The sequence below is a fragment of the Rhipicephalus microplus genome, chromosome X, assembly GCF_043290135.1.
Source record: "Rhipicephalus microplus isolate Deutch F79 chromosome X, USDA_Rmic, whole genome shotgun sequence".
NCBI lineage: Eukaryota > Metazoa > Arthropoda > Arachnida > Ixodida > Ixodidae > Rhipicephalus > Rhipicephalus microplus.
The window spans coordinates 126,904,972-126,928,940 of record NC_134710.1 but is presented as its reverse complement, the minus strand read 5'-3'; the positions used below and the strand labels follow the sequence as shown (position 1 = coordinate 126,928,940).

The 23,969-nt window shown below is 41.8% G+C and overlaps 1 protein-coding gene across 2 annotated transcripts in view; it reads right to left on the bottom strand.

Moving 5' to 3' along the window:
- The window catches only part of LOC119176414 (uncharacterized), a 67,508-nt gene extending 44,035 nt beyond the window's left edge, over nucleotides 1-23,473 (bottom strand). For both annotated transcript variants that reach the window (XM_037427674.2, XM_075877641.1), the window contains exons 1-3: nucleotides 23,153-23,473; nucleotides 19,653-19,775; nucleotides 13,243-13,438 (exon numbers count right to left, since the gene is read on the bottom strand). In XM_037427674.2, the coding sequence (XP_037283571.1) occupies nucleotides 13,243-13,438; nucleotides 19,653-19,775; nucleotides 23,153-23,263 (430 nt within the window). In that variant the 5' untranslated portion in view covers nucleotides 23,264-23,473. The remainder of the gene's footprint in view (nucleotides 1-13,242; nucleotides 13,439-19,652; nucleotides 19,776-23,152) is intronic.
- Nucleotides 23,474-23,969: the final 496 nt, after the last annotated feature.

Sequence of the window (23,969 nt, the reverse complement as noted above, 5' to 3'; positions counted from 1 at the left end):
GACAAACACTGCACACATTTCTTCACACTTCCCGAACACCCCCCTTACCCCCCCCCCCCCCCCAATTAGTGGTCCAAGCTCTGGAAACTACGAGGCTAATGTATATACAAATAAATAACCAAAACATAACATGGTCCTGACCACCCTTTAAAGCTAAGGCTGACCTCAATAGATTTCACAAAGTTATCATGCGCATCTGCAGCCAGCCCAGAGTTAGGTACATGCACCAAATGGTTCTAAACCTGGTTTATTTCAGTGACAAAACTGCAGGTGATCCAGACTGCAATAATATCACTTTTTTTTTTAAAAGAGTGGTGACAAAAAATCTGAACACAATTTGACTGTTACATTGCACAGATGGGGACATAAAGGTGTAACGCGGCCATGCCTTGAAAGCAACACATGCATGGAGTTCCATCCAAGCCACCGGAGATGTGTATGAAATGGAAAATGCTGGTAGCAACACCCGATGATGCAGAGCGTAACCAGAAACCAAAAAACATCACACTGGTGCAACATCCCCACTTACTAACTCTGAATAAACGAATTCACTAAGAGCTCAGGTGACACTAACTTTAGGATTCGCCGTTGGTTGTCTGCTAGGTCTTGGCTAGCAGTATTTTCTCTATATTTACCCACGTTGGATGGCACTCCTAGACTACTGGCTGCATTATTTTTTAGCAATAGTTCTATAGATGGCTGCCACTATTACATGAGATTAAAAAATGTTTACATTTAGCACATGTTCTATATACCTACAGTCATTGTGGCCAGGATCTTGCACCTGAGTTAGCAGCATGATCAAATTTTGTGCTCATTCCCAAACATTCCCATTGCATAAACAGACTTAAGCTGAATAAAAATTCACTACACCCCTAGCTGTGGTCATGCAGACTTGTGTACATAAAATGTTTGCCAACAAAATTTTACCAATCAGCTGGTTAATGTTGACAACGAGTGTGGATAGGGAGAGTTTTAAGCAAATGAAAACATGCTTGATTGATTGATTTGTGGGGTTTAACGTCCCAAAACCACCATATGATTATGAGAAACGCCGTAGTGGAGGGCTCCGGAAATTTTGACCACCTGGGGTTCTTTAACGTGCACCCAAATCTGAGTACACGGGCCTACAACATTTCCGCCTCCATCGGAAATGCAGCCGCCACAGCCGGGATTTGATCCCGCGACCTGCGGGTCAGCAGCCGAGTACCTTAGCCACTAGACCACCGTGGCGGGGCAAATGAAAACATGCTACATGTATTAGAGGAACTCCAGCAGTGGCGCATGTGGCACAGTTTGCACCCTATTCACGAGTGCTACTACTCGCGAGCCACGCGATTCTTTCACTTGCACAGTGCTGCCTCAACAGGTGAGCATAGCTGTCAGTGGTGATGAAAGGATGGCGTGCACTGTACAATTACTAATGCTTAGGCAACAGGCTCCGCTGTTCGTGTTTCATTTGACATTGACAGCACAACTTGGTAAATGTAAAAAAATCGGCTAAAAGGGCAGGAAGAGGAAGATCACTCTTTCTCACCATTCTTTAGGCCCCTTTTGACTGATTATAACATTTCCTTACCATGCTGTAACAATAGTCAATATTTTAAAGTAAAAGATTGCTTTTTTTTTTATCGAAAGCAAAAAAATGATTGTCAGTGTCCTGCAATGGTCTCGTCAGCTCAAGCGAGATAAAAAAATCACCCTCCCGTGATCACGTCACAGATCACAAAAAATTGTGATGTCATCATAACACAATGATGGCATCACACAACATGACATTGCCACATGGCATCGTCATCTTGCACTGCCTTCGTGATCCCACCGATCACAGAGGCAGTGCAAAACCACATTAAGCCCAAAAAACTTTCAGAGTGGTTGCGGGAGAACAAATACATCAACTGAAGAAAAAGAAGAAAATAAGGCGTTCAAATCGTTTTAGCCCAATGAGTAAGAGAGCATTATGAGAATGGTCAGCTGAGAGTGATTTACACTCTTTTATAGCAAATACATTTTTTTACGATGCAAAAGCTTTGTGTTTATCGACGTTAGTATGATTACTCTCTGTTCAGCATACTTTCAGATGACCATGAATAAGTCCGAGAATGTTGATTTATTAATGTAAGGATTAAAATACATTGCATAAAAGAACTCTGTACAACCTGTTAGTATTTCCCATCACCATCGAGCGTCTCCATTTTCTTAATTCACTCAATCTCTTTATTTCTTCATTAAAGTTAAGCACTTACAACAAGGCTACACAGCAGCTGCTGACAACAGACTTAACCGAAGATTATTACCTGTAACAACCACTTAATTAATTTTAATGACTTCGTACATCGCTTCTCATGAACTTGAAACTGCCAACATAAGGCATTCTAGGAGCACCTTTTAACCCACAAAAATAATTTTTATGGATACACAAATTTTGCATGCAAGTCTCAGCACATCTTTATTTGTTCCAAAATCCACAGCTCAAAAGGGATAAGGTCATGACCATTATTTCAAGATGACATTTATTTTCGTCGTATAACAGCACGCAGGTAAATTGGCACTCGGTCCGCTTAATGTGATTTGTTGTAAATGGCATTGGGTCTGCCGTGTGACAGGGGAATAAAATGTACAAAGTTAATCAAAAGTTCGCCGGCCACGCTTCCAAAGAAAGAAGTACATGAAATTACGGCCTGAGAACTTTTGACCCCCTCTGTATATCACGCTACTTGCATGTTACAATACCTCTACTTCCTTCATCCTTTTTCAACCTGCTACTTTATAAATGATTAAAGCTAAAATATTTCAGTGGACCTAATACCGCGGCTGCTCCAGGGCTCATGGAAATCGTCGTCTCGTTTGGACAACGGCAAGAAGAAAAAAGCAGCCAGCGGCAAGATTTACTATGTGAATCGGGCTTTTTTAACCGATTCTTACACACTTCCAGGAATCACTGCACTAAACAAGCAACACAATGTGATAGAGAAAAAGTGCACTAGCAGCCCTCAATACAGTGGAGTAGACACCAGCGCTGACAACATGGCAACAGGAGGCCAGTGAAGTCACTGGTATTTGCAGTTACCCGATAGTATTTGTTCACGAGCAGGCCGAGTATTTCACGGGGTCCCAGTGTGCTCTTCAAAATCAAATTGCCTCCATTCGTACCATATGACCATATATAATTAAACATTCATCTCATGCTGGGGCAAAAGAGTTCCGTTTTCCGTTGCTGCTGTTAATAAGTCGGTAGATATTAAAAGTGTACTTGCACAATTTTGAGACACCCCAAAAGAGACATTTTTCATTTCTGTGATATGCACTATTAACGCTCTCTGCCCACCTGAGCCATAAGCAAACATCATCATCAGCCTGACTATGCCCACTGCAGGGCAAAGGCCTCTCCCATTTTCTGCCAATCAACCAGGTCTTGTGCTTTCTGCTGACATGTTATACTAGCAAACATTTTAACCTCATCGGCCCAGGTAACTTTCGGTCTCCCCCTCGCTCTTTTGCCTTCTCTGGGAATCCAGTCGGTTACGCATAACTCTTTTGTTACCGCGCAAAAATGGTTAACTTTTAATATGTCTCGGGAAGATAGCTTTAGCCAGTTTTGAAAAGGGCTCTAGCACCCAATGAAGCATACCAAATTGTGCGAAATGAAATGCTCTTTCTAAAATATTTATGTTGTAGAGCAACAAAAATATTTCAGAATGAATGAAAATGCGAAAGGTGTGCAAAATTTGGTTGCCAGCTGGTAAACAGTGCAATAAAAAATGCTATATATACAAAAATATTCAAAACGAAAAATTCAGAATAAACATTTCAAAGATAAATTACCTAGGAGTATGAAAAATAATAAATGTACTCCAAGTGTTTCAAGTCACATAGACAAGGAAAACCAGAACCATGGTACCGCTTCATTGTTCATTGGCAATGGTGTTTTTATTAGGGTAACAAGCCAAATACATTAAAATTTTAAGTCAGCATTGTGTCAGTACTATTACTGACACAAAAATTTTGGTTTCCAGTTTTTTTTTTTCATGTAACGTATTGCTGGGGGCCTGTTACTAGTCATAACACGGCACACCGTTTGTGGTAGCTTACGACAGACAATTAATTACAGGCTCTTCATTACTGATGAATTTAAGTTTCCATTTAGGCGAGCTCCAAAAACGACAAGCCGCCGGGTGCAGCTATCACCTATTGTGCACAATATTTGGCCATGTGAGAACACAGTACTGTGACGATTTCAGCAATTAACATTGACTTAATATTTGCCTTTAGTGTCCCTTTAAGTGCGTGCACTCGTGTTTAAAATGATTCTTCAGTGTCTTTGCTGTGACTATTTAGGTTCAACGTAAATCCATAATCGTGAACAAATCATTTGGTTCTATTTTGGCATGAGCACCCACCCCTGACGATACGCCGAAAGTCCGCCCGTTTTTGGTAACATCAGTTTGTTTTTTGAAGAGTAGTTAAGAATCATCACGAGTGCATGTCTTCAGGTGATTACCTCGCTTTAACGAATGTGGGTAGATTATTCACAAGTGCCATGTTGGCGCAGAAAAAGAAAGTGCAGTTGTCGTAATGCTACCTCAGTTGTCGTTATAAAATTGACAAGCCGAGAAACAATGTGCCATTGAAGCAACACTACACGTGCGTTACTGTGCCAGAGGACACATATCATGCGGGCATTTTTGTCATGTAGCATAAGCGCTAATTCTATAATTAAAAAATTGCATGCACTTAGATTTCGCTAACCACAGGCGTTGTAAGTGATGTGCTGTTGCATAGAATGGGAATGAGAGATGTTGATATTACAGAATTTTTGGCAGCACGTGTTTTGTTATTAACCGTCAGCTTTGACACCGCTTCTCTTTGGTACAGATGATGAAGTGTACCAGCACCCAAGCCGAATCACAACTGGTGTGACGAAGAATTGGCCACAAGTGCACACTGCCTATAATAAATAAACTATTAGTTGAAAGAGGTGTGCCAAGCGAATTCAGCATGGTGCACTTCACATGTCTCAGCTGCCAGTCTTTGATGCTTCCAATTGTTGTTGTTGAAGGAAAACAAAGCACAGTGGTAGCCTGTCAACCTGTTCTTATTCGAGATTTCGATTTTCGCCAGCACAATTGCTTTAGTGTGTCAAAAAATTGAAAGACACTGTCCTCTTACCTGCCACACAATGCAAAACGCGGGAATCCGCGCACACCAGTGGCAGTGGTGGGGCGACCGGATTCACGAGAAAGAGGGAATAAAATGCACCGATTTGAGTCTACGCCTCTCTCCGCGATAAAGATCTGTTGACTCTAACATGCACCCGGTACAACAAGCGCAACGCTGTTGCAACCATATTGCAAAATTTTATTACGTGACAACCCAAATGCACATCCATCCACTCCCAAGACTGCTAAACCATTGCAAAGGGCGCATAACTTTCAGAAAGCTCGTCATCACCACGTTAGCCCAACAGGCTACTCGCCACATCTGTGCATGGTCTGAAGTATAGTGGGCGTCCTCTACAGCAAGCAGATCAGAAGTCACAGGGAGTAGGCGAAGTGCTGCACACAATTAGCTATGCAATAGACGACTGGGCTCTTTGTGATCGTACAGTGTTGAAAATAAAACTGATTTCCCTTGAAAGCAGACCACAAAACGCATGTATCATAAACAGCCGATCATGTCTGTTCTGTCGCTATACAATGCTGCATATCCCAGACCCCCGCAGTAGTTTCAAAATGCTCTTTGGTATTGCCATCATGTGCTATAGAATGGCAATGCCAGGATGACAGAATTATTTATGAACTTTGCTAAAAGGAAAAATGACTTTGCAGAGGGCACTTTAAGCAGTATTCCTTGTGGCACTGAATTTATTCCTTTGTTGGTGGCAATGGTACACACCAGAAGAGATGTAAATTTGAAGCCGGTGGTTAATGCTTAGTACGTGTAGTGAATAGTTACAGCGCTACTCCCAGCAGGTACGTAGCGAGGTTTCACTGTACTCTGCAATTTCTCAACACAGTGCTAACACAAATATGTCTTAAATCACTTTCCTATTACTTTATTTAGAATAGCTTACAGTATCATCCTAAACACAGGATAGAAAAAAAAGCTGCTGTGTAAGCACCTTTAGAAGGTTCCTGCTTCTCCCATTTGCATTCAAACAAAAGTATACCGGTATGTCACATAATTACAACTCTTTAATTTGTCAACATGCTACCTTTGAGTGATTTCTACTGAGACAGAAAAAAACACATAAAAGTTCACGAATACAATACATATGATGAACATACACCTACATCTTTACTAAAGTTGCAAAAACACTTATCTTACTCATATAATCAATACTACCAGAAACACATATACAGTCAACTGTTAATACGAGCTCACTTAGACTGATTTTTTGTTTAATTCGAATACATTGTGAGGGACCGGTAAGAAACCAGGCACTGCTGCTGAAGAAAAACTCATTTGGTTTAATCAAGAACACATGCCTCCCCAGTACTCATATGCAAAGGGGTTACTAGAAGCTTAAAGGGACCCTGAAACAGCTTTGGCGATTTCACACAAACACATTTGGCCGGTAGATCAAGTTACAAAGGTTATTTAGAGACCGATTTGAGCTCTCTGCGTAAACTGTGTAATTTCTCAGGTGGAAATGTGTAACTGGGAATCCAAATGGTTTCAACGGGCATTAACTAGGATAGGTCAACTGGTTTCAGCAGGGAATCAACTGGGAACAGTTGGTCCAAGTTGCAAGTGGGTCCAGTTAGTAACTGGTCCCACTTACAGCCCAACTGGTTTAGCTGGGAATCAAAGGGAACAATTGGTCCCAGTTGCAAGTGGTTCCAGTTAGTAGCTAGTCCCAGTTACAGCTCAACTGGATGCCAACGGGGACCATCACCGATTGAACTGAAAGCTGTTGGTCACAGTTATTATATTCTAACTGGAAGTATGCCATGTTCTAGTTCTTCACAGTGAAAGATGAAAAAAAGTTGAACTTGATAGTGTATGACGTGGAATTGTTGCACCTCAACAAATATGGTTTTCAAAGTTGTTTTTTTTTCTAAGCACACGGAAGTGTACCGGACCACCAGGCTAGTAGGGCATATAGGACGATAAGAAAATTAGTATCTCATGACTTGCGAATCTATTATATATTTTTTTCTCATCATCTGTGCATTGTTTTAACCTCACTGACTCTACTAAAATAATATTATTCCAGAATATTCAGTTGCACAAGTGCAAAAACACATTGCTTTCAAACATACGCTTGTTTTATCTCCAGTAATTTAAACTGTATTAAGCCGTTGCCAATATTTTTATGCCCATCGCGGCGACAATACACAGGCGAAGTGGTCGCAATTGACGCATGTCAGGCTGTAATATTGCCGAATTATCTCGCAGCGAGCATGCCTGCTTGACAGCTTTGTATGCTGCACAGGCGCATTACTTCTGAGTAAAAAAAAAAGACAAAAAAAAAACAAAACGCAGTTTCGAGCCTGGAGCTACCACGACTGAGACAGTCAATATCCTATAGCTACCACGACTGAGACAGTCAATATCCTATAATGCTCCTAACTCCAGCGCATATGTGCATCGTACACCACCACAAACATCTACCACTCTTTTCTGCTTCCTCTTATGTTCTACCTGAATGGCCGGCAGCCGTCACTGTAGTTACGCGTCTAATCTTATGCTCAAATACTGAATAAAACAGTAAAGTATAATCAGACTTAAATATGAAATAGACTAAAATGATTTATTAAGCACAAATTTTGCAATTTTCAATGAAAGTCGTGCACAGGCAGAAAAATTTTTAACACAGTGGCGAGCAGTTTCGAACAGCACATGTGGCTAGGGCTAGCTACCGTGCCATAAATAAGCACGGAAGCGTGGCGCAGTTGTGTTGTTCTTGACAAGGACCAAGGAGTCATGGCATGCACAATTTCGGTATTTTGATTAGTGCTTGACTGTTTCATCTCTAAAAGACTTTACGACTTCAGGCGATCGTCAAATGAGTGTGTTTGCCTGTGACAAGACGAATATGTGGATTTATCGTGTTCGGAATGCTGCGCTGGCTGCCCTGTCCGCAATGCAGCCGTTTGAAGGTAATTTTGTTCTGCTTCGAGTAAGTGTATTAAGATGTAGATACAATATAATGCAACACAGAGTGTTTCGAGAGTGAAGATGATGCAAAGTTGCCTTGTAAACAATGCTTCAGACTCGGGAGTTTCGCGGCCACTTGTTTTGGACTGGATAGAATACGACTGTCGATCACGTATACTTGTGTTCAACAGCATGCTAAATAACTATGAAGTATACTTGTGCAGGCCTATAGCTCTATCCAAAGTACTAGAAATGGGCACATATTTGCTCGGTAATTAAATATTCCCGAACCTGTTGTCTGTGTGTGTGAGCTTCGGCTTTACTGTCCAATGCCTTTTTTTTGCCACGGAGATAAACTCGACTGTTTAAAAATCAAAATAAACCAAGACGTGATCTCTACAGATAGTGTTAAATGAAAGTACAGTGACATTTATATGAATTCTCAAGAGAATTAGAACTTCCAATCATATGTGACACGAGTCAATTGTGTTAATAATTGCTGTGCAAGGTTGTAAATTATGCTGTGGTGTATCTCTACCTTTTACTGATATGTTCAATAAAGGTATGCCTATCTATTCACAAACATTGTTGACTGTATGGTAGAAAGATTTGTAGATAACTGCAATTGCACGTTAAAAGGCACAATTGAACATAATGTCGCTTATGATTGCTTCACAAAAATATCTCACAATGGTATAGTCATCAATCGAGTCACGTATTAAGAGATGTGAATTAAGAGCCACAGTTTCTGCTTGCAGGAGCCGTCCGTAATTGCGACTATAGTACTTGTGTTTTGGTTGACAGCAAAATTGGCTTTACGATTTTCTAGTAAGATGAAATTTAATTTCTGGTAGTATTACATGTATAACATAGTAATTACAGTTTCGTAACTGTAAAAATTTTTTGAGATGGTTCTGTATGCACGAGATCTACGAATTAGCGAGCGTCTGCCAACTATCCAAGGAAGCAATCAAGATGCTTCACAGCCCCTGTACACTCATTCTGCAAAGTTTCTAATAAATGAAGTCCAATTTCAACGCCAAGCTTCCTTGTCTATATGAACCACAGGGGTCCACTGGCAACTGGAAACAATTGGGACCAGTTGAAGTGGTTTATGGTCAAATTACCAGTGGGGACCAGTTGCCAGTGGATCTCAACTGGGACCAGTTGAAGAGTTTTATGGTCAAATTCCCTGTGGGGACCAGTTGCCAACAGGTACCAGTTTTAACCCCCTGACAACTGGTCCCCACTCGGAATTTCACCATAAAACAACTTATACAGGTTCCAGTTGTTTCTAGTTAGAAGATTTTCACCTGGGTTATTACAACCTTTTTGAGTTGCGAGTCTATACAGATCGGTGCAGATCATTGCGACTCGGCCAGACGCATTTTCAACCACCCATTCACAGGGTACGCCATTTGCTGATCTGGCAGGCTCTCATGAACTGTAGAAAGCGCGGAAGTAAGGTGTGCTGGCAGGGGTGGCAACACCTCTTGGAGCATATATGAACCACTCCGCGATCTTCGTTTCTGTTGCCAGACGGCATGGGTGCTGCTGGGCACACTATGTGATAGCCTCCGAGGCTACGCTCAACCTGTTGGTGTGCCATCTCAGAGGTCTAGAATAGTAAAAGCTAAAATTGTTGAGCACGCTCATGAGAGCTCTGCGATCGCCAGCGATGCCAGCGTGCCTCATAAGATGAGGAGGCCTGGTAGAAGTGAGAAGGGAGGTATAATATATTTGTCCACAGTGGCCTTGGTACATGGCATGTCACTAGATTTGTGGTGTGAATGGTTTGATCATGCTCTAGCCTAAATGCTGAAAAAACTACACAAAACAGTTTCATGCTCCTTTTAAAGCCCCCGAAATTTCGCAGACAGTACCTACAGTCGATCCCAGATATATCAAACTCTGATATATTGAATTATTGGCTATATTGAACAGTTAAAAATCCCCTTGAACTTCCCATGCAAAAGTATGGGACCGGTGCACCCATATATCGAACTCCTGCACAACGGGACATCCGCTATATTGAACGCTGCGCCACGCCGAAGCCCAGAAAGTGTATTTTTCCTAGCAAATATTGATCAATTTTAGGTCACGTTCTAACAAGTTCCTATCCTTTTTCGGGCGCGTGCGACGAAAAATACGGGTGTTATTCCATCGCACTGATCTGGTTCGTTGCGCGGCACTTGCTACATCTGTACGTTTGACACACGATCTGCAGGTCTTAGCGCGTGGACATGATGTTTTCCAAAAGACAGATTGCCGAGGGCACCGAAATGAGAATGGGAAGTGACTCGGCAATCTCAGTGCAATGTTCGCATGTGGTTCGCATTCCCTTCCTTGTTGTTGGGGCACCATGACATGCAAGCCTGAAAATATTGGCCTTCGAGATGTGCTACCTTGTCACGCATTTATTTTTAGTGTTTTCGGTTTCAAAACACGTGTCCAGAGGCTACGCTTCTTTTAATCTTTTTGCATCAAAGCCGCTAAAAGCAGCGGCTGCCAGCTACAAAGCCACAGTGACATCGATATCGCCGTTGCGTCTTTTGCAACTTGCGGTCTTGTGCACTTCTCACCTCGTTATGAGAATACGAGAATAAATCCTCATTCGGGAGCTTAACTGAACGTTGACAAGCACGTAGCGATAAAAATTATGACTAGCGCTTGGAGCGGCGTCAAGTAAAACACTGGGTAAAAGTTCCTTGCGAGCCGGGTGATGACTTCGGGTGCGTCATGACCGCTAAACAACGGCGTACGGTGCCTCAGTGAATTCTGCGACTTATCAGCATTTCGGGGCACCATCTCGGACAGTAGCGACTTCATCGGTACAGATGACAATGTTGCTGTTTTTGACTGCATCGATGCCGAAATTTTGGCTGCCGTTTCTGGTGCCGCGGAAGTGTACTCGTGCGTGTATGATGCAAACGCCTTCGCTGCGGCCGCTAACGAAGCTTTTGCCGCGCTACAAAGCTTGCATCGGCGTTCTGCGTCAACCAACGTTGTGGCCGAAGGAGCTAAGTTCGCTTATTTGAAAAGCTTCAATGATATTAAGAATGACTGGAACTTGACAGCATGCAAGAAGCAATACAAGTTTACGGACTAAACAAAGTGCAGTAACCTGCAGTTCGCACCTTTTTTTTCGAGCGAATCGTTATCTTAGCTCTTATAACGATTTCAGAGGCCTGAAATTATTCCATTTATGCCTTAAACATGCATATTTTGTATTTCGAATTCTATTTCGCAATCCACTTCGAGTTTGATATATCCGGGATCGACTATACTACTATTACTACTACTGCTTATTTATGCGACGAAAGTGACAGGACTAATATATCTGACCACAACAATGATGAATTGCACTGCAGTGTATGTAGGATTGCCACCTGTCTAGTTTTAGATCGGCTCAGTCAGTTTTTTAAACAGCGGGCCGGTTGCTGGTTGGCACCCACCATCATTTGGCAGTAAACGAAGCGTCATTATTATTATGGGTATATTTATGGTAGCAATTGGACCAGTAGGTTCGCTCAGTTCACAGTTTTTGTTTGTACACCAGGTTTATTAGGTTCAAGTGAAGCAATGTTACCTTAAATAGCACTACGTGCTAAAGACCTGACATGTCGTGTCAACACTAACACCATCTACTGGTAGCTCCTCTTACCCCCCCACTTGTCAAAGGGCCGGTTTTTTTGTTCGAGAAAAGGTGGCAACCCTAGGTTTATGTGATAAGTCTCATTTATTGTAAACGTAACACGATAACATTATTCCACTTACACAATGCCTTCAAGTGGTCTGCAGCCTTCTGCGAAAGCTACAGACTACTTCAAGCAAAAGAAAAAGTACTTGAGTTCACTTTTTTTCTGGATAATTTAAACACAACTTTTAATCTTACATAGATCAAATAGAAAAAAATAGAGCAACAGAGCACTGATTATGAAGCTGTACACAACGCAAAGTACAACAAAAAGATAACTACAATATGAACATGCTATCGTAAATTCAGAATGCATAGTCAAAAGAGAAAATTATACAGAGGGTAAATCCAATAAATGTGCATAGAATAAACATGCGAGGCACTTTTAAGCAGCTCTCAACGACGTAATTACAGCACGGCACCTAAATTATTCATAAGCACACCTATACAACTTGAAAGAAACACACCGGGAAGAAGCTTTTCTTTCTTATGAGCAAAGTACCAAGTTATTTCCTGATCAACCTTTACTTAGATATAGGCACACTGGTGTCTCTTGTACACAATTCTCTGTTGTATAAAAGTAACTTTGACTAAGGTCAATTTTATATGGCCTGCACAAAATTATTGTCAAGTAAAGAAATGCTTCAGACATCAAAAAAGACCCTTTTCACATCATTTAACTTGAGGGCTCGCTTCTATTGCCAGCCTAAGCTTGTGCTTTCACAGAGGAACATGTTCACCCCTCCTGTTCCCGTCTAGTCAAGCACTAAGTGAACCCTGCATTTCAGCACAGCCACAGCGCATGTGTGCGTAACTGGAGTAAATGGTACGATAAGAACACTACATTAAAAAGTAGTTAGAAATTAGCTGTTCTCCGTTAGTTGAGACTCCACAGGGCAAATACTAGGTTGATGTTGGTTCATTTAGCACATTGGAGGAGCACTAAAATAAAAAGTTTGGATCATTTTTTTTTTCTTTTATAATAAGTAGCTAACAACCCATTTACTCTAACTAGAAAGCTCGTCTGCTTGAGTGCACTTGGAGACTATTTTATAGCACCCAGTTGTAGTTTCGGCTTCAGTAAGTGCTGAGTGAAATAGAACCCTGAGTTATTTTTGGATAAATATAGCTGGCTACATGAGCACAAAGAACTGTGTGCACATAAGCACTACATTGACAACTCTTCGTAACGAGACATAGGTGCAGTTTACGTACGATGCTGCAAGACACATTTAATGTAAATTTTAAAGTATGTTCTAGGCTATATTACACGCTGATATTTTGTAGATGATATGCGTGTATTCAAATAAATCTATACCACAAGTTATTTGCCATCAAAATTGTGTGTCAGTGCTTTAAAATTACACAATTTAAAGAATCATGATAGGGCATATAATTCACAGCTATAAAATATACCTCCAAATTAATGCCAATGTACTTACCCTCGAGTGGTAGCTGGGCCAGGACACCATCGGGCGTCGACTCCTGTGGCCTTGGGCAGCTCAGGGCAGATATACATTCTGCTAGTCTATCCGTTTTTGGCCCTCCTGCTGGCAGCTTTGGGCGCTCAACATTATGCTTCACCATGTCATAAAAGTCATCTGGTTCATCATTCCCTGAGTCTTCAGAGTCACTTTTCTGAAGTAAAGCAAACACAAAAGTTATGCAGGGGCGTTAACTGATCTGCATTCCTTTCCACTTGTTCAAAACACAATCAAACTACTATAAAGTATATCAATAAGAAAAACACTACACATCAAAGTGTAGCTGCAAATCCCAAGACTGATGAAGACCACGACACATGCCCATGTTGAAGTCTTTTCCAAGCTTGCTTCCCAATTTGGTAAATTTCAGAGTTTTTCATTATACAAGGCTCAACAGATAGCTCAGTAAGTGCAGTACTAAACAAGAAATAAAATGCCCTTAGAGCATATTACTGTAAAATAAAAGTATAGAGCATGCATGCACTGAGTGTCATAGATTTCAGGTTTTTAAAGTTATGCCAATTCACTATAACACAAAGTTACAAGTTTTTGATCACTTTTACAACTCGCTATTTCTCTTACTCCAATTACATAATTCAACATAATTAGTACATAAGCACTGTAAGTCCTAAATTAAGGACTGCCAATGAAAAAGGTGTAGCAAGATCTACCAAAAGCTCCACTTCATCCATAAAGTGCTTTTGCAGCCCCAACAACAAATTCTGACAAAAGAAAAGAGAGAAAGGGAGTATAAAATATTCAAGGCTGAGTATTGGGAAGCCTGCACAATAAATATGACACCTTCAAAGAATTTTTCAGCTGCAATTAAAAATAATAATGTGCAGAAGAATGCTTCATAATACACAAAACACACCGTTATGCAACAGTTATCAAACATTAGGAAGTAATTTTAAGGTGATGCTACAGGCCTAGGTCATTACAAGCCAGCTTTCAGAAAAGTCGTCTATACAAGCAATTGCAAAACATATAAAATGTTTCAATTAACTCACGCAAAGGTTTAAAATTAAGAGCCCATATTAGCATTAATTACCCAACCTTTAAAGTACATTTTTGATTGATATGTGGGGTTTAACGTCCCAAAACCACCATATGATTATCAGAGACGCCGCAGTGGAGGGCTCCGGAAATTTGGACCACCTGAGGTTCTTTAACGTGCACCCAAATCTGAGCACAAAGGGGCCTACAACATTTCCGCCTCTATCGGAAATGTTTAAAGTACATTTTTAAACATAAGGACTTTAAACGGAGAAGCTGTAGGAGCCCTTAATATATTCAAATAATTTGTTTCGTGATGATTGCTATGGCTGCTTTAATCTTTCTTGAATGCGTTGAAAAAAATTGAAAGATTCAAAAAGGTCGATCATTTTTTCAGGTAATCGAATAATTCATGCTTGGCCCTTGGTTTTGCAGATGTATGCATTATTTCATGGCATGACACTCATTCACTCACAAATTGGTCAATTCAATTTGAGCAACTCTTGAAACATGGCCATCACGTAGCACAGAAAACCTGCGACACAAGAGCTAGAGTCCGAACAAGGTGTAGCGTTAAAGCCGCAAGGCTGCAGCTCTCGGACAGAAATATGCAGGGATATTGCGAGAAGCTACCCTAGGATGGTTGGAAAGGGTGAAGATTATTAAGAAAGAAGAAAGTCCACAAGCACAATTACTTTATGTCTCACCAGGGCTGGTGCCCTCAACCATGCCTTTTAGGGAAGGCAAAATGAAAGAAAAAGTACGAGATTTATCGAGATAGATGTGACTGGCAGGGTTGCCAGGTTTGGCTATGTCGCACCATTTCTTTAGGCCACTAGTGGCAGAAAAATCATTTTGGCTACTTTCCTGTCCCTTCAATTGGAGAAAACCTATCAAGATCAGGTGAGGTTACACCTGCTGGTGTCCAAGTATATGATGCCAACACATAGCAGTCAAAGCATGCTTGCAGTTCCAAAAATTGAATTTAGCACTTTGATTATGCAGAGACCTAAGCAGGTGTAAAGGTGAATGGTGGCATCATTACATAAATATAAAAAAACACGCATTTATAGCTTCCTGCCCAGGCAGGCCTTACACACACACAAAAAAAAATACCTGTATGGAACCCTATGAGAACAGTTATGTGGGGCCTCTTTTTGAAGCCATTGCTAGACGTGCCTTGAGCCACAACTGAAAGTGACCATTAATAAAAAGCGCTCCACATTTAGGGCACTCTGCAACCATCAAAATTAAAAATCTGGTATCTCACATTTCAAATGAACGCTGAAAACAAGTAGACAAGAGGCAAAAGTGGCAACAGAAGCACTAAAAGCACTTGTTCATGAGCATTTCATTGCCGCATTTTCTTTATGTCCTTGTTTTTTAATGCTGTCTTTGGAATGCTGTACCAAATCGCCCGTCGATCAAGCTTTCTGGTTATTTGACGAACTAACTACTTGTATAGTTTTCAGGCTTAGGTAAAAACTGCAATTCTTGATTAGTTATCATTGAAGAAATATTTATGAAATTTACTACAATTTATGCTTAAGTGCGAGCAGCTGAAATTTTAAGCATGCTTATCATGCCTTGCATAGATTTTTATCGTCGCAACTTCTAATAATTAGCAAAATCTTGCAAGACGCATGAAGTCATTTTTTCCACAGCGCACACTACGTCTTCGTGTTACTTGAAGAAAGGCCAGCAAAATCACGCAACACAATAAAGAGGCAGATGCACACATCACTGTATCCACACGCACACACCACTCTTCAAGTAACCAAATGGCCCAGATATGAGTTATCTAGTATGTCTTCATGCACAAAGCACTTGCTAAAGTCAACAATTTATAAAAGAATCTCATGAATTGTGATACTCAAGTGTTTGTGCTGCACATGTCTTTATTTACAACGAAAGGTTTTTCTATTTAGCCATTTAAATCGAAGTGTAGAACCCGTTTTCTCACACTCATTGACACTTTTGGCTACTTTATTGGCCCATGGTTTAAGTTGGCTAGTTCTCTCAATTTTCAGGCAATTTTCCATCTTCTTGACCTGGCAAACATGGATGTTAGTGTAGCCACATAAGAATGCACGGCCCAAGCCAGCCCGAACGCTCTGTTGGATCGGGCCTGGGCTGGGCCTATGAGCTTTGGGCTCGAGTCGGGCCCGTAATAGGCCCGGGTCTCATTTACGGGGTGTTTCAAGGAATGTGTCTAATATTAGTTAAAAATTACAGAAAGGAGGTACCTGCATGCTACCTGCGGCGTTCCCTTTACTTTGGCAGAAGGCATTCAGAGTGTATAAACATTAATTATGGCAGTAAATTAAAAATAAAACAATTATTTGTTCCAGAATCTACCTTTTCAATGAGGGCGTTTTCGAAGTGAATGGTAGATGCCCTGTTTGGTGCGCCGGTTTCTATTTCGTCAGCTAGATTAGCCAGATTTCATCGCTCTACGGTGATTACCTGTGGCCACCTTTCGAAAATGTTTGTCTATAGACTATTCGCAGGAAAAACTAAGTCACCGATTTGACTCGACTGGCTATATGTACTGATTAAAAGGGTAATTATTTCAATTTCTTTAATTACTCACTTAATTAGTGCAGACAGAAGCTATCGTCATTCCTTTCATCTGCGGCGATATCATTGAATCTTCAAAAGTGAATGAATTTCACAAAGTCATCATCGCAGAAGGTAAACCATTGGCGGATGCAGTTATTTTCCTAAGCATCACCTGCGAACCCGGAGTAAGTCTTCTGATTGGGTCGGACCAATGGAGGAAAGTAATTCCAAATAATAGCAAAGTCCGTTAAATGTCAGTTAACAGACCATTAATTGCCATTAACACGAAAATGACGTGGACTTTACAAGGACCATCATCCATCGAGGAGCAAAATGAACAGTATTCGAGCAGTCATATATGCATCCTGCGAACAGACGTGTAAGTGGAGGAGGATTTATCTTACTCATCAAAACAAATTTCCGAGCTCGATACACGAGTGGTGTTGCAGGAAACACATTCCTGAAGCAAGACATTGACACAGGAGGTTCAACGAAGCCGTTCGATTTCCAAAATGGTCGAGATGAACCGAAGACATCACCGAAGGATCATGGTAGTGTTGCCATTTCTTTGAAGAAAAAAAAGAACAGTTGAACCTTCTGTAAAAGTATGAGGCCTAACAAGAAAAATGGACATGCAGAGAAGATCACCACTGATAAAATGCCTGAAGTGATCCGCAAAACAGGTATGATAAGGACCACAGTTGTGTATTGCGCCTCTTCGAAAGGGGCAGAAGAGTACTCAATGTCCAACTTGAAATGGGAGTTGAAGTCAAAGACAATCTTGGCGTCAGGTCTCCCTTCGACAACTTCGGAATATGGCAACTGGCCTGTAGCTACCACAATATCAGCATTTTGCATACCTCAATTCGAGTGACATGCATTGATGCTATCGTCTTCACGTATTAAGCAGGTGCTCAGTAATTGTGATGCACGTGCGCGATTTAGACTCAATACTCCCTGAGCAGCTACAACCCCATTCCAAAAGACTGTGTCCCAATCGAAGCTGCAACAGTCAACAGTGTCGACAATGTTGTGCCTGTGGCTGCAGGGGGGGGGGGGGGGGGACTACCATGAAAGGATATAGTGCCATTGCTAAACGTGGGCCAGTTAGAGCAGTGCACATATTTGAAATGCCATTGAGGCTAACACATCTTTGAAGGCTTTCCGTCCTTTGCTCGCGCAGTTTCAAACTCTGATAATTTTTATTTATTTATTTATTTATCAATACTGTAGCCGAAGGCCGTTACAGGGTGGTTGCGTTACAAAATATGCAATAAAAAATGTGAAAAAGTGCAGTCGCAATCGAGGACAGACTAATGGTACAGTACACGCAAAAGACACAATGCAGTAGTACACGTTATACAATGATAGAAAAGGTACAGTGCAGGCAAGAAGAGCTATAGACACTAGTAAATCATGGTACAAACAATTTTTCCACAGAGAAATGCTCAATGCTAATGAAGAAATGCTCAAGAGAGATAGCCGTGAACTGAAGCCGATGCTTTTGAGACATATTATTTCACGACTTCTCTACACTCGTGCAAATAAGCTGAAAATTGTAGCCGAGTGTTATTCATTGTAAGGAGGATTTGTGGAAAGATGATACGGACTGTAAAAGGCTGCCTGGGGAGATATTAAGGCAATGTTAGTGAAGTAGTCGGGGTGGAGGATGTAGAAAATTGTGCGCGACACGGACTGAAAAGACGGAGAGCGGTAGTGGGGCAGAGGCTTGTTTGTTCTTGGACTATTCGAATGTATGCCATGTTGTAGAAGGCTCTGCGCTGAGCACCAATATAGGCTCCAGAGAGATCTTCCGACAAAAACAACACTTTCAAAGATCGAAAACTGTCACAAAAAGACAACGAAATAGGCATCTTCAGTCAACAATGAGGATGGTGGCTCGCTTGCTAATGGGTGTGGCTCATTTTGACAGATTATAAAACTGGGGTGGCGGCAACTTTGCGAAGAAGGGTGGGGCAAATAACGTTCTTGTTTTGGGCTTGAAACATAGTGTACGTTGGAGTGTACGTTCCAAAAGTAGCCAGAGTGTTTTTTTTATTGCATGGTGCAATAAATGACCTTTGCAGGAGACATGTTACTTTTACTGAACAGCCCTGGCTCGCATGCAATTTATGCACTCAAACTATCAATGCCTTCTATTTTTTTTTTTTCCACTTCATGGGTGTAAAACATTTTGCAGTCGTTTTTTTTTAATGCAAAAATAATATTAGTGTTGTTAGCACCACATAAATGAGGCAGCTGGCTATAATTACAATTATATTTTATATTACCCTGTAATGATTTCGCAAAAGTGTTACGAGTCTAGTTAACCGAAAGTACACAATGTATACCTGGGAAAAGTCGCGACACTGAAAGAAGTTCGGAAACACTCACTAGAATATATCTTGTGTAAGTGAGGTATCTTCACAATTACCGAAATGTGGACAGTGCCTCGTTTCTGTTCAAGGCATAACTGGCTCAAACGGGCCGGGCCTGGCCCAAGCCTTTCGGGCCCGGGTCGTATTAAACACCGGGCCAGGCTCGGGCAGGACAAAGCATGATTTCAAGCTCCGGGCGGGCCGGAGCTTAAAATGCTGGGCTCCTTGTTTCGCATGCACGAAAAACCAACAGTGAACAGATGAGAACTGTTCACTAAGAGCAAGCAAAGTGAAAAGGCACACTATGCAATGTCACCATGTGCCTTTCAAGCCCTGCTAAATAGTTGACCAAAAAATACATTGAGTAATCATTGCTTGTTACTGCTATGTTACAACCACAGACAGAAACATAAACCCATTATTGCTGCTTACCCAGCCTGGGTCTCTATACAGCTCGGTGAGCACATCAGGATACAAAAAAGCATGGCAGGTGCTGCACAGTGGATGGCCAAAGGATGGTCCATAAAAGCCATTGCATGCATGGCACACAGTTTGCTGCCGGGAGCAAAATAACATGATTGCAATGAACATGACACCAGAAACAAGTCAATATCAAAGAGAACAGAACATGCCATGGAAAGTAGAGGGCATGTTATTAGTAGTAAATGTAATGTAATTGTAAAGAAAGTGGATGAAAAAATAACTTGCCGTGGGCAGGGACCAAACCTGCAACCTTTAAATAACGCATTCAATGCTCCACCAACTGAGCTACCACAGCAACCATCCCGCCATCCACTTCATGGGGGCATATATGCGCACTTAAATGTGGGAGAGGCAGTCAGTGCCGCCAGTAGCCATGACTGCGAGTGTGGAACACTTTGTCTTTTGGCATAATGTAGCATGTGATCTTATTACAGCCTGGCAGCTGTCCAATAATCTCTCACATACCACCTGAAGGCATGAAGTATGCTAGAACAATACCCTCGCTATTTACAAAAAAAATTTCAAGGGCTCATTTTTCTTTCTTAGACACAACTTTAATGAAAACTAACAGACAACACTGTCAAAAAAAAGTATAGAGGATGTTAGCAGAAAATGTACCATAAAATGGGGTTACTTTGCGACATGCACTCAGGTTTCTGTATTTTAAATCTCGCGCTACGGCCAGGCGCCACTGAAAAGCATTAGGCCACTCAAAAAGCTTGCCTGAGATGCCAAGTGACCTAGCGGCAGCCAGCCGAGGTTCATAAACTTTGCGTGCTCGACCCGGCCCCACGAGACAAACAGCGTGATTGCTATTATAAAGGCTAAAATAAACTGCAATATAAATTTAATCAAGTCATGTTTAAGGTAATAGAAAGAAAACTGAAATGTTGACACTTGACAGGGTAACTTTGTGACATGCAACTGTCGCAAAGTTACCCCAATAAGGGCAGTTCTTCCTCCGGTATCAGAGCTAGACGACCTAGGAAGGGGTCCCCTCTTAAGGACAACAGCGCAGAAGCTGTGATAGCGAATTGTCTTCAGATGGTCAGCACGGCGACAACGAAAGGTGGTCAGAAGGAGATACAAGTGATTCCGAGATACTCTCCAGGAGTCTTGACAGCTTATCTGAAACGGACACTCCTACCACTTCCGTGATACTACATACTACCAACGTCTTAAGGGTCCATGGTGCAGGTTTTGGAGGAATAACCTTCAAGAAGGACGACTTTGTTGTAGTAAACTTCGAATGACAACTTTACCAGGGAAGAGTTACAGCAGTCAAACCTGACGGTCAGCACTATGAAGAGGACCCAGAAGTATTGGAGGTGGCCGGACTGTGAAGACGCAATTTTGTACTGAAAAGAATAAATTCTGTACTCAAGTGAATCCCTTAAGCCCGTAGGCAAATGGGGCATCTTTTGAGGTAAAAGATCTCGATTGAGGAGGTACGTATATGAAAAAGTTTTCGTACAATTGTGATGTTGCTAGAGCAGGAACCAATTGTAGATAACTCAAACTTTTTATGGGGTAACTTTTTGCCAGTTTTTTTTTTCCCAATCATATTCAGCCAAAAACATCATCACAAAGTTTCCCCACACAATAGGGCAACATTGTAACAGTTTTTAACTTGAATATAGCCGTTTGCATTGAAAAATGCCGATTTGTAGAACATTTCATTGTGCGAGGAAAGGTTTCAGAAACGTGCCATTATTCATTCGCCTTTATATTGACGATTTCCTAGCAAAGGAAGGAAAATGTGCAAAATCTGTCACAATGTAACCCCATTTTACAGTAATGTAATTGTGAAGAAAGAAAAGTTTACGAAAAGATAACTTGGCCTGACCATTCAGACAAAGTTCTTGGCCTCAGGCTATGAACAGGGTAATTTCGACTGAGCTAACAGGTGGCACATTTATCAGTCAGCAACTAAAGGCCTTGAAAATATGCCACTTTTTTATCTTAACTCTGCCTATACAACATACTAAAAAAGAATACTGCCTTACAATGACAACATACACGACAATGATCACTAAAACACTTAAAAGAAATTGTCTACTGCTCGGAAAAGTTTTTCTGATTGGGGCGCAAATGAAAAAAAAACTTTCATCACATCGGCGGCAACGAGCATGCTTTAGTGCCAGAAAAAAATAATTATAATTTTAACTTGAAAGTCGATACAAAGTGACAACTCGCGTCAATTTGGTGAACAGCGAATGTGGTCAATCTTGACAATCTATTGGTAGGACAAGAAATCCTCGCATGTAAACTTATTTTGCCTAAAAACAAACACGTTTAACTTGAATTTGTATTTTATGCACTTGAGGTAGCTTCAAGTTGCGCCAGGGACCGATTTTTGCTTTTTTTATTCCTCACGCGACCACGGCTTGCGCCGCCGCTCATGTGAACAACAAAAAAGTGTGTGCGTTCCTTAATTGACCACCGAGGTATTTGTTGTATTAATAACCCCACTTCATCAAGCCTGGAAAAACCGCACGCGGTTTTTGCAGGCTTGATCAACGGCTTGACACAACGCGGACAGAAAAATTCTCTTTTTAAAATGTCTACGCACTTTACAGAGAAACCGCTGCAAGGTTAGACACTTCACATGGTACGCTCTTTAGTGCGATACGAAACAGGAGAGCATTGAAGGACGTTAGACAGTCCCTTTAAATAGTCATTGCGCTTTTAAAAAGAGCAAATCTTTGACGGAAAAGACCAATCCGCTGCCACTACGCTGCAATTGGTAGCTTAACCCCCGTATTTAGAAACGCTCCTCGACTTGCCACCGCCTTCGATGCAGCGCGTTCGATACGCGTTTGTGTGCCTTGGCACCGCCTAGAGCAGCGCGTTCGAAAGGCGTGCGTGCTTAATTGAAAGGGGTGGCAAGTCAAGTCGAGGATCGTTTCTGAATACGGGGACAAGAGGCTCCAGGCTACCTCTTCGCGCAGCGCGAGTGCAAAGGCAAACATCAACTGTGTAAATGAAGTTGCCGATCGCTTATGCCTTGGTAAGATTGCATACCGCGCTTAACAGCGGGAACAAATTCGAACATAACAGTAAGTCTCCCACGAATATTTATTATCCGTAGATTACAAAGCTCAAGCGTATGTAAGGATGTGATTATGCCAAATCGTTGGCTCACAGCGCTTAGCATAATATAGTTAGGATGTCGCACCCTGAACGCGACGCCAGACGAGGGAAGGCGACTAAAGAAATAAAGGAAAAAATAAATCGCTATACCTGAAATATAAACTAGCCGCAGTAAACTGCAATACTAAGCACACATGCGTTTGTCTGCAGCGTCGATTCGTGAAATATCGAACAATTTCGCTAAGCGACGCGAGGGCTACTTGCGAACGTTAGAGACGCGCGGCGCTAAGATTGGAGTGCCGGGGAAGAAAATACAAAGTGCCACGAAATAGCTACCACATAAAATAATGGCATACCTTCAACTGGAATAATCTGTGTCCGTTCCGAGTTATTTCTTCCAGTCGACCATCCGCAGGACACCTGACAGATACCGTGCTGCGCTGGAGATTGCAGTTCACGGCAGCCATTTCCTACGCCATGCGCTGCCGTCGAGATGAAAATGGTGTACTTAAACGACAGATCAAGACTGCATCGCTACTCTTTTGGCAGAAAAATGCTCAGGCCTAGCAGAGAGTTCACCTAGTCAGCAACGAAGCTAAACCGGGAGGAGAAATAAGAACACGACACACTAAAGCTGCGCGAGCTATCAGCTCAGCCGTCATTTGCCCGCCTGCTTGGCCGCGTCTGATAGGTGTTCTGTGGTCGCGTGTGGTCTCAGAACACCTAGTGTGGAACGCTACAGTGTACTAAAAGGAAACAGTGGAATGAACGAGACGGCCGCGCCGCATCTCGGCTGATTCTCCGGCAGGTGACAGTAACAGCGCTGTAGTCGCATGGTACTGAAGATCTCGGGAGCGTTTGTACTAGAAGCGCGCGCTCCATAGCCTGCGACAAAGTGTAATTGCTCGTTTTTAGCGCGTTCAAGGCATTTTTGAGGCCATAGTAGTGTATGCACACCTGCTACGCATCATGGCGCACGAGGGAATGTTTATCCTTCCTCCATGGCGCCACACAGGCCCGCAAACTCTCATGTTCCCGCGTTGGCCGTAGAGGGAAAAAAAAAAATGACTGCGGCGAGTTTCAGTATGTGCGCATACAGTGTAACTACTAACTGTTCTTTTAGTGATCGGATAAGTTAGTGTGCATTTTCCCTGCTAGGGGCACTCACGCAAC